This window comes from Molossus molossus, unplaced genomic scaffold, assembly GCF_014108415.1.
Source record: "Molossus molossus isolate mMolMol1 unplaced genomic scaffold, mMolMol1.p scaffold_m16_p_11, whole genome shotgun sequence".
NCBI lineage: Eukaryota > Metazoa > Chordata > Mammalia > Chiroptera > Molossidae > Molossus > Molossus molossus.
Genome location: NW_023425346.1, coordinates 24202100 through 24216359, shown reverse-complemented (window position 1 = coordinate 24216359; position 14260 = coordinate 24202100). Strand labels below are relative to the sequence as shown.

Here is a 14260-nt window from a genome sequence, read left to right as displayed (position 1 = left end):
AACCCACAGGCAGTATGTAAAGGGTGTCTCCTCTGTGCTCGGGCAATCCAGGAGGTTTTCCTGGACAACGTGCTTTTTTAGAAGATTATTCTGCTGCTGATTGTTCTGTAATAATGCCCTATCCTGGATTATCTACACCCGCCACATTTCACATTTGCAGCAAGAGATTAGGCAAGGCTGCTCTGCCCAGGGAGTTTTAAATACTTATTATATACAGTAAAGTTTCAACCTTTCTTTCTTTCTTTCTTTTTTTTTTTTTTAAAGTTTCGTTGCAAAACTGATAAATGCATCCCGTTCTGGTGGAAATGTGACACCGTGGATGACTGTGGCGATGGGTCTGACGAACCTGATGACTGTCGTGAGTACACTGGCGAAAGTAGGACTCAGCATGTAGAGCTCCTTATATCCCTGACATGAAAACTTAAAGCTCGATCTGATACTTTCTGATGCTTGTTCAAAATTACAGTAGGAAGGTTTTATATGTCTATATTTAAAAATACAACAAAAATGTGTTGCAATGCCTTGGGTATGTATCTGTAACTATTGCATTTAGAGTGACAGCATCAAAATTTGTTAGTTTTCCCTAACTCCCATTTTTAGTTATTGAATAACTACATTGCTTTATGTAGTGATCAGAAGAGTAACAATCAGCATGATTTTGACTTAATATATCACCCGTTTGGAGGCAAAAATGGGCAAGTTTTCAGAATGTCACTCAATGACTAAAATCTTACCATTAAGGGGTATAATTTTTTCACTTTTCTGTCAGTATTAAAATACTGAAAATTTATTTAAAAAGTCAGATTTTTTCAATATAACTCATTAGTTTGCAGTTAGGCAATTTAATATGCTCTTAGCAGTTGCCTTAAAGTCACTAGCAATTACGTATGTCTTGACATCTGACTGTGATTGGCATGGTTAGGTGCTACTTTTTTCTAAAGCTATCTTTGGTAACTTTGTAATGAACAATCAGCCAACTTTTCCTTTATAGCCTTTACAGTTCACTCCATGGGTCATTCCAATACTGTCTTGTCAAGTTGAAGATGCCTGTAGTCAATCATGATAATTCCCTCAACATCCCAGTGGATGGTTACCATGATTTGGCCTTGACATTTACGTTCAAGAGTCTCCTTAGGCTTACACGAAAGAAGGAGAGTGCTCTGTCATAGTGAAAGCTGGCTACTTCCTTCTGTAGACTTACCACCACGTAATTGCAAGGCTGTTTCAAACTTAGAATCACTAGGTAGTTACTTAGACAAGTTCTATTCCTTTGCTCATATGAAGTTCTTTCACATAGTTCATTTGTGTGTTTGGAAGCAGCAAGTAATATATTCAATAAGAAGGAAACATGTTCTGAAAGTCATCACTTTTTCAACATTCTTTTTATGAGTCTGATAGATTATTTGCTCTTTGATTTATTAATATTATTTTTGTTTTTATTATAAGACATAATATATAAAATTATTTTCTGGATGAGATAGATACACTATTATGCCTGAGTCATTCTCTTTTCAAGTTATTGAATTAAAAGAAATATCAAAGTGATAAAAAATTATATTGAGTGCCAATTGAGATTTACTCATTTAAAGAAAGTCTTTAATGTCCCCACAATAAGGTAAATCTTCTCATGTTATAGTAAATAAAATAAATGCAATTTATTTTTGTAACTTATAGAAACAAACATGCATAAGTGTGTTAATTTAGCCCTCATGTGAACATGACCTTTTCTTCCCAGATTCCCCAAAGTGTCCTCTGGGAAATATCACCGTGATGACCCACAGAGAAAGTCATTAACATCAAGTGCTTTCCCTTCTAGTATATTTTCATTTCCTGAACACTAATTTTAATCTAGACTGAAATTTCATGCTATAATCATATTGATATAAAAATTAACTACAAATTTAATATAGTGATTTTTTTTTACATTTACCCACTTACAGAATATACAGTGAATAAACAAAACTTTAATGTCTTTTGATGGGAACCAAAGAGACATCTTTTATCTAAGAGCCTCTCTATGATCCTTATCTTGGTTAAATACCAATACTACAGGTTTCTATTTGTAGTAATCTCTCTGTGATCTTTTAATAAATGATCTCTTACTTGGAATTGATGGGTTAACAATGTTGGACGTCTATAGGCATAACTTCATTTTGAGAATCATGGTGAGGTGGAACATTGTGTACATGAGTCTGTGGAGTGTTTAGTATGCATTTTTGAATAGCTGTATCATCAAAATTTGTGGCTACTAAGAGATACTGACAATACCTATAATTGCACCTTAAAAGGCAGGAAAGCTTTATCCCAGTTTCACATACTTGCAAACTTACATAATATTTTTTACATAAATGTAGATAAGAGACATGCATCGATAATTCTCTGGCATCCTAAGTTTGTAATTATATTTCCTATGATATTCTAATTCACCGAGGATCATTCTAGAGACAAATCTGAAAGTCAGATAGTCTTTCCAGTTCTTTCCCAGACGTGGAAGGAGGAATTTACCTCATCCTTATGGGAAGGTTGTTTTGGTAGCAAAGGAATATTACAGGAAACTTTATAGGAAGCAATAGAGGAAATGAACATGTTTAGAAATTAGTATAGCATAGTTTAAACATTTAGTGTCATTAATCAATACATGTTGTAGATTGGAGGTAAATGACTTAACATTTTAGAACTCACCTTTATGGAAGTCCACATGCATTCAGAGTTATTTTTTTAAATGTTGAGGAAATCTTTAATAATGTTGTAATTATAAAACATATGTTATTTTCCAAAGAAAGTTTAAAATATAATTTATAAACATTTGTGTGACTGGTTTGAATGAATAAATCATTATTAGTTTCTATTAATCTCAAAGTGATTAGTAACACACATTATGAACACAGCTTGTGAGAAGACTTCAGAGTCAGATCTGGATTTAAATTCTGGGTCTGACACTTGGAAATTGTATGTCCATGAGATTTAATTTTCTCATTTATAAAAGTGGCTATGGTGTTGTTGAGTTGAGAAGGTTATGATGAGATTCAGGTAGTAATTGCTTGTGAAAGGGCCACACCCAGTGCCTGATACTTAGTAGTTACTCAATAAATCCTATTTCATTGTTATTCTGTATATAAACTAAAACATATAGCTGATGAAACAAACTATTACCTGGGATTTATTTACTATAATAAAATATGTATGGTACATAAACATCTTTACTATTTATAAGATGTTGCCCTTTTATGTTAATAGAATTATAGAAATTAATATAAATCTGATTTAAAATGTTATACTTATAAAAGGCATTGATTTTAAGTAGCTCTGGGGAGTATGTTTTGAGGGAAGATGTTCCTCTCACATATGACAGATAGCCAAGTGATGAAAGAGAAATTACTTTTTAAAATGATATTGCAATAACTATTTTTATACAATAAAGTCTATTCTGCCACTTACCTTCTCTATCATTTTGTTGAAGTGAGAAGACATTTATATTTTCTAAATCTATATCTTTATATTTATATGTTGCTCATTGTTTTTCTTAATACTGGTTTATGAGACCATCTGAGTTGTGCATCTGAATCCATGGCTATCTAGATGGGAGACATTCCCATTTTGCTCTGGGGTATGTTTAATACAATAATGTTAGAAACATTTTGAATGTCAGAAAAGCTCTGTTGAAGAAAGCACAAGCTAAGATTATCATTCCATGATACCTGTATGCTTCCTCCTGTAGCTGAATTTAAATGTCAGCCTGGCCGATTTCAGTGTGGCACAGGGCTCTGCGCTCTGCCTGCGTTCCTCTGTGATGGAGAGAATGACTGCGGGGACAATTCGGATGAACTCAACTGTGGTAGGTGATGCACTTTCAACCAAGGAACATAAATCGAATTCTTAACTGATTATGTCCACACCAATTTCAATGCAGACACGGGTTTCCTGGCAAATAATGTTGCTCTTTTTATCTTTTAGATACACATGTGTGCCTCTCGGGTCAGTTCAAGTGCACCAAGAATCAGAAATGCATCCCAGTAAACCTCAGATGTAATGGGCAAGACGACTGTGGGGATGAGGAAGATGAAAGAGATTGTCGTAAGTCATCTGAAAATGCTCTTCCTTGTCTTCCTCTGACTCCCAGCTGAATGGGTCTGCACACTGTTTCTGTGCACTTCGAATTCATACAGTACAGAAAAATGTAACAGCAGTTATGCCAATTAATTTCAAATAGCTGTTTATTGGGATGGATTATTAAGAAGTTCTATGGGAAGAATAGAGAGAAAATGGAAACATGGAGATTTTGATAAACATGAAAAATTCATGCATTCACATCATTCTTAAGAGCAGCAGCCCAAACATTACAGGTGATTATGGAATTTTTTCATAAATTAAATTTTTGCTCATAGTAAGTAGGTATAGGTCATGACATTCTATTAAATTAGTTACTGGAAATTAGTGCCATATTAATTAAAGATTGCCCCCCCACAAAATACATTTATATTTATGACAAGAAACAAAGTCTAGACAAAATAACAATAAAATTATTTGTTAAAAACTGTAAGTAATGCCCTATATCATGTACCTTAACTAGCTACTTCAGAGAACAATAGTAAAACATTTTCTACTTTGTTCATCTCTTACTTCCAATTCCAAACAAAATTGAGATTCTTTAAATGGAAGGGAAAACAATTCACATACATGCGCATAGGCAGGCAAGCTGGTGCAGGAACACACATACACACACACACACATACACACACACACTTACACACTCACAGGCTCTGAAGGATAGAGTACCTGTCAAATTTCTGGATTTTACCAGATATGCTGTCAACATTTCTGTCTTGCTGAAGTTTTATTTTATTCCTCTAAAATTTTATCAGTAAATAATGTGCAGCCGTCCAGCAACTTGATTAAGATGATGCATTCAGAGTAAAGTAGTACCAGTTCTTTATGCTTAGGCATTCTAGAAGCTGGTCATTAAACTGACTAGGATTTGTGATGGGGTTTATAGTCTAAGTCAGATGTTTCACCTCTTCCCTCAAAGACTCAATACAACTAGAGACTTTGGTAAATTTTATGTTTTTTATTATATCATTGACTAGTATTTTCCAATATTAGTGTTTTTTCATTTATAAAAATACATATGTATACATTTTAAAATTTATCTTTCTGGAAAAATTATTCTGAAAGGCTCTCAATTCTTTATTTATGAAATTAGTTTTAAAATCTAATCTAGGTGGGACTGTTTTGCAAACTGATTCTTATCAAATGCCTCTTTGAAGAAATATGTTTTTATTTATTTCCACTGAAAGAATATTAGGAATACATCATAATTAAAAGATAAAACTCATCACCTTCATAGCATTATCAAGGAAAAGATGATACAATTTCAACTATCTTAAACATTTGTTCATCTAATTGCTTTTTATATAAAGTATCCTTGGCCAAAGCCACATTTTAATAGGTGTTTTCTTCTTAAGCTGAAAACAGCTGTTCTCCAGACTATTTCCAGTGTAGAACTACCAAGCATTGCATTTCCAAGTTGTGGGTCTGCGATGAGGACCCGGACTGTGCAGATGCGTCGGACGAGGCCAGCTGCGGTGAGTGTGACTGTGGATCTTACCTATGGTGTGTGTGTCCTCCTCTGAGATGGCCATAGTAAAGTGAATGTGAACACAATTCGGAGGAAACTGAAGTCTTACATGAGAAACTTTGTCTCTGTGTTCACAGAGTCAACAACCTCAGCTTAGCTATTTCATAGAAAGCATGGAGAGGGTAAGGCAGAAGAGTAAGTATTGCTTTAGTATAAGTCAAAACTATTTCTAAAAGGATAGATAAAAATGGTCACTTTCTTACATTAGAGCATGTACAAGATACTACCATTTAATAACTAAAAACAATGAAACACTATTTTCATATTATTCTAGACTTCATTTTTCTGCTTATATTCATATAATTTTCCATTCGATGATTATTAATTCTTAAACATTGGCAAAAAAGGAAAAAATAATAAAAGGATTTGTTCTGGTTAAGTAGATAACAGCAATCACTTGTAAGCATGTGTTTCTGAAACAATATTTTCACTTCAAATCATTTATTTTATTTACAGTAATTATTCTTTAATTAACATTGCAGAAATGGAGAGCATATTAATTTTGTACAATGTATTTTATCCTATCTTAAAAATGTCAACAGTGAGACAGAGTGAAGAATAGCTGTCATGTGTAATTTATTTTATGAACATTTATTGTCATGTGTAATTTATTTTATGAACATTTATTAAACATTATTTGAGGCTATTTTGTAAGTGAATACACCAAATTTGACATTGCTGGGGAAATAAAAAGATAATCCAATAGTTGATTAAAAAGGCAAAGTTTGCATAAATTGAAAGTAGGACTTTCAGGCTTCATAGACAAAATCATGTTAAATACATTTGCTAGATTTTGCTCTGCTCTTAATACTTCTGGGAGAAACAAAAATCATAAAAAGCATTAGGTTCTCTGAAATTCCATTTCTGTTGACCAACACTTATGAGCTATACGTATAATCACTGGCAATAATGTCTTTGGTTTTTACTAATACTGTCTTCCATGTAACTGTGTCTTTAGGACATGTAACCAGTAAACCTTATCATAGTATCATAAAGCCACTTAACCATAAAATCAATTTACAAGGCCTCAAACTATAGTCATCACCGATTTGTCCATCACAATTATTAATGACTTTTGACAACTAGTTTATATTACTGAGTAGTTTACTCATTTTTTGTTTGTTTATTTGTTATTAATCCTCACCCAAGGATGTTTTTCCATTGACTTTGTAGAGAAAGTGGAAGGAAGGGAGGGAGAGAGAGAGAGAGAAAGAGAGAAACATGAACGTGACAGAGGCACATCAACTAGTTGCCTCCCACATGACCCTGACCAGGTTGGGTATCGAACCTGCAACCCAGGTACATGCCCTTGACCTGGAATCGAACCCTCAACCCTTCAGTCTGAGGGCTGATGCTCTAACTGCTGAGCCAAACTGGCCAGGGCTTGTTTTTTCAGGTTTTTTGTTGTTGTTGTTTTAATCAAAGCAAAGTGGAATGATTTATATTAACTATCTGCATAATTTCTTGTCTGGAATGTTATTTCTATATTTTCTTCTTGTTCATCTTCCTCACTTTGATGTGATTTAACTGTTTGGTACATTACATTGTGCAAACTCATAAGGATTAATCATCATAACATTAATGCCTAATATTTATTTGGTGTTTACCGTAGGGCTCAGGAACTATTAAAGGCTTTACAGTGATCACCTCACTTAATCTCTTTATTTTTGATATTTTATTAATGAGAAAAATGAGACACATTGAGGGTATGGAATTTGCCCAAACACCGGCAGCTAGCAAGTGGTGGAAGTGAGACTTGAATCCAGGGTTGTTAAGACACCAAAGCATCTGGTTTGTAAATGTAGCTTGAACCTACTTCATTCTTTGTATAGAAATAGAAACATATGTAACTGTTTTCTGTTATAAAGTTACATATATATATATATGTGTTATATATAAACATATATATGGAAATTATTCCACAATATTAACAGAATTAGCAAAAATACATGGCAATTATAAACTTATTTAAGACAGAAGAAAGGGGAAGCAATTAGCCTCTTGGCCATTCAAATATGAGGATAGAAAAATGCTATACTAAAATACAATGTAGAAGTTTCTTTCAATTCAATGAGTGCCTCCCCCCATAATGTTTTATAATGGGGCTAAAACAAATGAAATGGTTACCACTTCCTCCTAATTTGCTTCTGTCAATTCTAAAGGTCTAGCATTGTAGTTTTGTTCTACTTTGACATATTCTAAATGAAATGCTTTGTTTTATTTTGTGTTTCATTATGTAAATAAAACCAGTGTGGGAGAGAGAGGGGGAGAGAGAGAGAAAATGGAATAGCCTAACAAAACAACACATGACACAAAAAATATGCATGTAGTGTAGGGTATTAAAATAGTCAAATACCAATAATGTATAAATATTTTTAAATTATTTAATTTTTAAATTGTCTTGAATAACACATTTATTTAATTCAACCCAGTATAATTTTGAGATCTTACAATTACTTGCAAATTTAACAGCTAATTCAATATGTATAAATATTGTATGCTAATCTAGAAGTTAAGAAGTCCCTGAAATCATTTAAATGGAGATAGATTAAATACAGTTAAAGAGTCTTAGTCTAATAAACTAGTCTTGGTGAAACTTTGGATTTAAATTTTAAAAGTAAAATTGACTACACAGTTTTCCCCTTTTATTACACTTAATTTTGAGATAGCTAAATATATCTGTAAAAGCTACAATAACATATTCAGATATAAATTCATAAATATTTTAAAAACATTTTAGCTCTATTTACGTGTAAGTAAAAATTAAAGTTGATGTTACCCTCATAGTCATGACAACATGGTCACAACTTAATTTTGTGAGTTAACAGTTACAAAATTACTTACTTTTCCTGAAGGTGTTTAGACTTTCTTCATTTTATGCCCAAAGTAAAACAATATTTTTATAATGTAGATAGACATACTTTTATTAGACTATTGATGACTACTCTTAGAGGGCTGTTTAACTATTGATGGCAATATTGGGCAAACATCACACTTGAATGTCTGAGCAGAGTAAGTGGAAGATCCCAATTGTAGCAGCTCCAGGATTTTCATTCAGAATCTCATCTTCAAACTTTCTTCACCTTCTGCCCTTCATTTAGAGATGGAATGCAAACCTGGGGATTTGACGGGGTGTACTAGGTCCAGGCCTCTGCTTTGTAATCACTGTGGGAGTTTTCCTACAACTGGACATTTAAAATAGCAGAACATGTCTTTTAACTGTGTTCTTTCTCCCTGGTTTATGTTTAGACTCTCAGTTCCCAGATCCCAGTGAAACATTCTTTTTTTTTTCTTTATTGATTTTACAGAGAGAGGAAGGAGAGGGAGATAGAAACATCAATGAGAGAGAACATCGATTGGTCACCTCCTGCATGCCCACCATTGGGGATTTGGCCCACAACCTGGGCATGTGACCTGATGGGGGATTGAACCATGACCTCATGGGTCAATGTTCAACCACTGAGCCACACCAGCCAGACCAATGAAACATTCTTATGTCAGTTGTTCTGGCTGGGATTTCCTGGTCAGCTCTGCACTCACTCTCCCGCTTTCTAGAATCCACTAGCTGTTTGTTCTGCCAGGTCACTGCTCCCTGCGGTGCATTCCCTGCTCCCTCCTCCTACATCCCTCCTCCGCACCTGGACATCTGTCTGCGTCATTTAAGAGAGTTGCTCCGAAGTTGGTTCAGCATCATTTGCTGTTTCTCAGCAGTTGTGATGTATAAACTGCTTGGCTGATTAATTTTAATAAATGTGTTAGTAATAATCACACTAGCTAGAGCTTGTAAGAGGGACTTGAGTTTCCCACAGTAGCTTTGCACTTTCCACAGCCTGATTTTTTTCAACATGATACTGAAGATGTTCAAGCCAAAAGAGAAAATTGAAAGTGTGTGTGTATTCTCTCTTAAATGGCTGCTGAGGAAATTTGAATCAAACTACCCAATCTATAAGAATATAAGAAACATTTTTTTCAATCAAAGAAAGTGAATGTTAAATAATAAAATATTTAAAACATACAGACTTGAACAGAAAGTTGTACAGTAAGCACCATGTACCATTTTTAATAGATTTTGACATCTGGCCTAAGAGATCTCTTTTAAACATCCAAATCCCTGCAGCAACAACTAATCCTATCCCCCTTTCCTTCCTCCACCTGTCCCGAAGCCTGAAATGATTATGTCATCACATGTACTTAAAAAAAAAAACAAAAAGACGTTTACTATAGTATGCACTTAATAATATGTACCTAATAGTTTATGGTATTTATTTATTTTTCTTTATTGATTTTAGACAGGGAAGAAGGGAGAGGGAGAGAGAGATAGAAACATCGATGAGAGAGAACATTGATTGGCTGCCTCCTGCATGCCCCCCCACTGGGGATCTGGCCCACAACCTGGGCATGTGCCCTGACTGGGGATTGAACCCATGACCTCTTGGTGCATGGGTCAACACTCAACCACTGAGTCACACCAGCCAGGCTATAGTATTTCTAACGTTTACATAAATAATATTATGTTTTCTATAGTAAGTTGAAGCTTAACATTTTCTGGTATTCCAGTGTATTAATGTAAATAACACATTTCCATACTAAAGGTTATTTGTACATGTTACAATTGTTACACATTCATTGGAAAATAAAGCACAAAATAGTTTATACAATTTGTTCTGTAGACAGAGTCTCAGTTCCCTAGTTGTCACCTTGCCTGAACGTTCATTCCAAGCAGATGTGACAACATTCAGAGGCAGGATTCTGTCAGTCATACTTAGGACCTGGCATAGGCCTGGAGAGGAAAGCTTTAGTACTGATGACTATACATATAGTGAAATGATTCATATTTTAATGTACTTACATGTGAACTTAGTTATTTTCAAAAAGCTTATTAGCTTACACTTAGAATAACATTTAGCAAATGTCAGTTCCATGATTTCAGGATGATTCATGGGGGACATTTGCTGTGCTCTTATAGGCAGGCAGGATGGTGTACTAAATTCTGTATATTGGAAAACCGTGCATATTTACATTTTCCAGTGAAGACATTTTCTAACATAGGACATCACCGTATCTGTCTTAGATATTTGGAGGGGTGGGGTGATACACCTTTATGTTGACAGGTGGGAAGGCGAACGAGCCTTCTAGCTGCACAGTCTCTGGGAATGTGATGCTCTGTGCTACTCAACTGGTCTGGTCTGCGTCTGCCTATAATGTGTGCTGTGGAGCGCAGGCGTCACCGCTCCTTGCTTGAGGGTAGGCCATTCCCAACAATATCGTTTTTGTACGTGTAAGTATATCTCTATGTGTTTGTGTTTTTGTGTTTGTGTGAGTGTGTGTGTACATATGAGAGAGAAATAAAGAAAAGGCCTCTTTGACACTGAAATATTTGGGTTCCAATAAAGCCCTTGAAGGAGATTCTATCCATGGAAATGGGGCAAGGAAATTGTCTTCTAGTTTTTCTACAAAGAAATGAATGTCCTGCATGTGAATCATTAAGTAGTGTAAGGGGAGCACATTTAATCTTTTTTTAAACTGTCTTCGGTAACTTTCAGTCGTTGACTGTCTCTCTACCAAAAGGATGTTCATTATTTGCTGATGTTATTTATTTTTTTCTCAGTCTTAATAATAGAGAAAGCTGAGGTTTAAATTTTGTTGCACAAACTGAAAGGAAGCCCACACACTGAGTCAGGAGGCATGTAACATATTCCAAGCAGGATTGAGCTGTAGGAAAAGCCATAGAAATAAATAGTTTTTGTTTTTTTTTCCCAGTGACGTTTATAGCTGAGTTTGTCAAGAAGAGAAACCACATATTTGTTTTAATAAAAACTGGGGTTGGCGTAGTTGATATTTTTTAAAATAAGTTGAGTCAGAAATGTAATATTCTATGACATTTTTGTTTGAAAAAACTTTATACTTGTCATTATATACCCTTCATCCTTCCTCAACTATATTTGATTCTCTAGAAACATAAAGTAAAATAACACACACATACACACACACACACACACTTATTCAAAAAACTAGTTGCAAACTGATAGTGGTATGTGAAAAGAATAAGTGCTGTGCACTGTATAAAAACAGTAAGAAATGTAGAACCTTTGCAGGACTCCTCCTTTAACCTACCTTTAGAACAAAAATATCCATGTTTGTTTTAGTTTATAAGTTTCCGTTTACATATCATTTAGGTTGGCTATTTTCTTAGATAATATTCTATCATTTACATTGTCAGGGATTATTCTGTGTTGCTTAGTACTATGTTTAGATGATTAAGCTGTATATTAGTTAATGAAAATAAGTAGAATGAAAGATTGTAATGCTTTTTTTCCCCCAACACCACTATCTGATCATGCATCTATGCATAAAAAATATTGTTGTTTATCCTTCTAAGAAAAGTTAGATTTATGCTCATTAGTAAAAATAAGTTTGAGGATCCAAGTGGTATCAGATTTTGCTTATGAAAAGACTATCTATTCATTATTAGCCATTAACATTTCAAGACATTATATAGTAATGAGAATAAAAGACCTATTATAGAGTTGTAACTGTACCATTAATTGGCTTTATGATCTGTGTATAGTGTACTGATGTCATATAGATGATGATTCTACTAAACATTGTTATGCTCCAATCAGTTTAGATTCAAAGTTTAGAATGCAGGGTGTGCAGGCTAGGTTTTTCATGCTATTAGACCACTGTTCATATATGGTTCCTTGTTCAGGATTCATTAAAAAATAAATAAAAAAATATGAACAGATATTCTTCATGCGGAGATTTCCTTTGACCTAAAGAAGTGACTTGAAAATATTACATAAGGGCTAGAGAACTAAAGTAGACAGCAGATGCACCCTATGGACCACTTTATCCATATGATTTCAGTACTTCCTGTCACAGTTTTATGTTATGACAGAGACAAACCTCCAGTATATATATGTTTCCCTTTTGATAAAGTTACTGGAATTTGACTGATATTTGAGAAAATGCAGAAGAAATAGAAATGACATTATTTATTGAAGTTCATCTGACATTATTTATTGAAGTAAATCTGACATATTTTCAAAATTATATTTTAATAATATTTGTGAATTTGTATATATTATTCTAATTTAAGCTCATATATTAATATTTAACTTTACACCAATAAAAAGTTGCAGAATATGTATATATCTACAATAATATTCTATTTCCTTTTTAAATATGTTTTTATCAATTTTTTTTTAGAGAGAGAGGAAGAGAGAAAGAGACAGAAACATCTATGAGAGAGAGAAACATTGATTGGTTGCCTCTTGAATACCCCCTACCAGGAATTGAACCCACAACCCAAGCATGTATCCTGACTGGGAATCAAACTGAGATCTCCCAGTCCATGGAATGATGTTCAGCCCACTTAGCCACACTGCCAGGCTACAATAGTATTTTAGTAGCCATTTTGTTGTATGTGCTAATATTAAATTTAAAGTAATTTGTTTTAGATTTAATTAATTTTATAATTTGTTTAGTTATTAAAATAAATTCTTTAGGAATTGAGTGTGTTAACAATAGAAGTTAAATACTGAATGACAGAATCAATAAAAAATTCATAGTAGAATGCTGGGAATTTATTTTTTTAACTGTTTTTCAATTTAATTAATTTATTTATTTTTGTTACAGATGTTTCTCCTTCTCCCCCCCACAAACTCCCCCTCCCCCTCCTTCCCTGCCCTGTCCCCAGCTTTGTTGGCCATGTCCATTGTTCATGCAGACATGCATATAAGTTCTGTGGTTTATTCTCCCCCACCACCCCCTCTGCTGGGGATTGTCAGTCTACCCCATTTCCACATCTCTGGGACTACCCCATTCCTCAGACTGTTATGTTCATTATATTCCATAAAATATTTACCAGAACATTTTCATTTATTAAGCTATTTAAAGAGTAACATCTAACTTGTTCCAACTTGTTGACATTTCTGAAGTCTCAATCTAATTTATCCTGTCACCATAAATTGACCTAGTAACATATATGGCTTTGACCCTCATTCTGAATATTCTTATTAGATAACACTTTTAAATCAAATATGGAGTCTGTTTATATTCTAGTCTTCTTTGTAATGAGCTTCTAAATCCTAGAAGTAAAACATGCTTAGAGAATTCAATATATTACTTAATTGCAATGAATCATGGCGTTACCATATAAGAACTATATAGCTATGGCAGTTAACAGTTATAACTATGTATCAGGAAGTTAGATTCCTCATTTAGATATTTTAATCTGTTTCTTGAAATTCTCCACAGATGATGGGATGTCATATTACTTTATAAATACCCATGCTAGCAGTGTTCTGGATGAGCTTAGAGTTCTTCGAATTAGCATTTACCCACTTCAGGACAATCACTGCTTCACCACGAGATCCTTTGAAACAACTACTCAGATCTTCAGTTTGGTGCTTACAGAGTTTAAAACCTCAACCTTATTGACATATAAACAAGCAATGAGACTGGCCAGTGTGGCTCAGTGGTTAAGTGTCAACCCATGTACCAGTCAAGGAACATGCACAGGTTGTGGGCCAGATACCCAGTGGGGGGCATGCAAGAGGCAACCAGTTGCCGTTCTCTCTCATTGATCTTAATATCTCTCTCTCCCTCTCCCTTCCTCTCTCT

General features: G+C 34.2%; 1 protein-coding gene across 1 annotated transcript in view; it reads left to right on the top strand.

Annotated features, from left to right (window-relative positions):
* LRP1B (LDL receptor related protein 1B) overlaps positions 1-14260 on the top strand; it is a 1816022-nt gene that overhangs the window by 1619520 nt on the left and 182242 nt on the right. Inside the window, exons 63-66 of the mRNA XM_036254023.1 lie at positions 265-358; positions 3719-3835; positions 3955-4074; positions 5463-5582. Coding sequence (XP_036109916.1) covers positions 265-358; positions 3719-3835; positions 3955-4074; positions 5463-5582 — 451 coding nt within the window. The remainder of the gene's footprint in view (positions 1-264; positions 359-3718; positions 3836-3954; positions 4075-5462; positions 5583-14260) is intronic.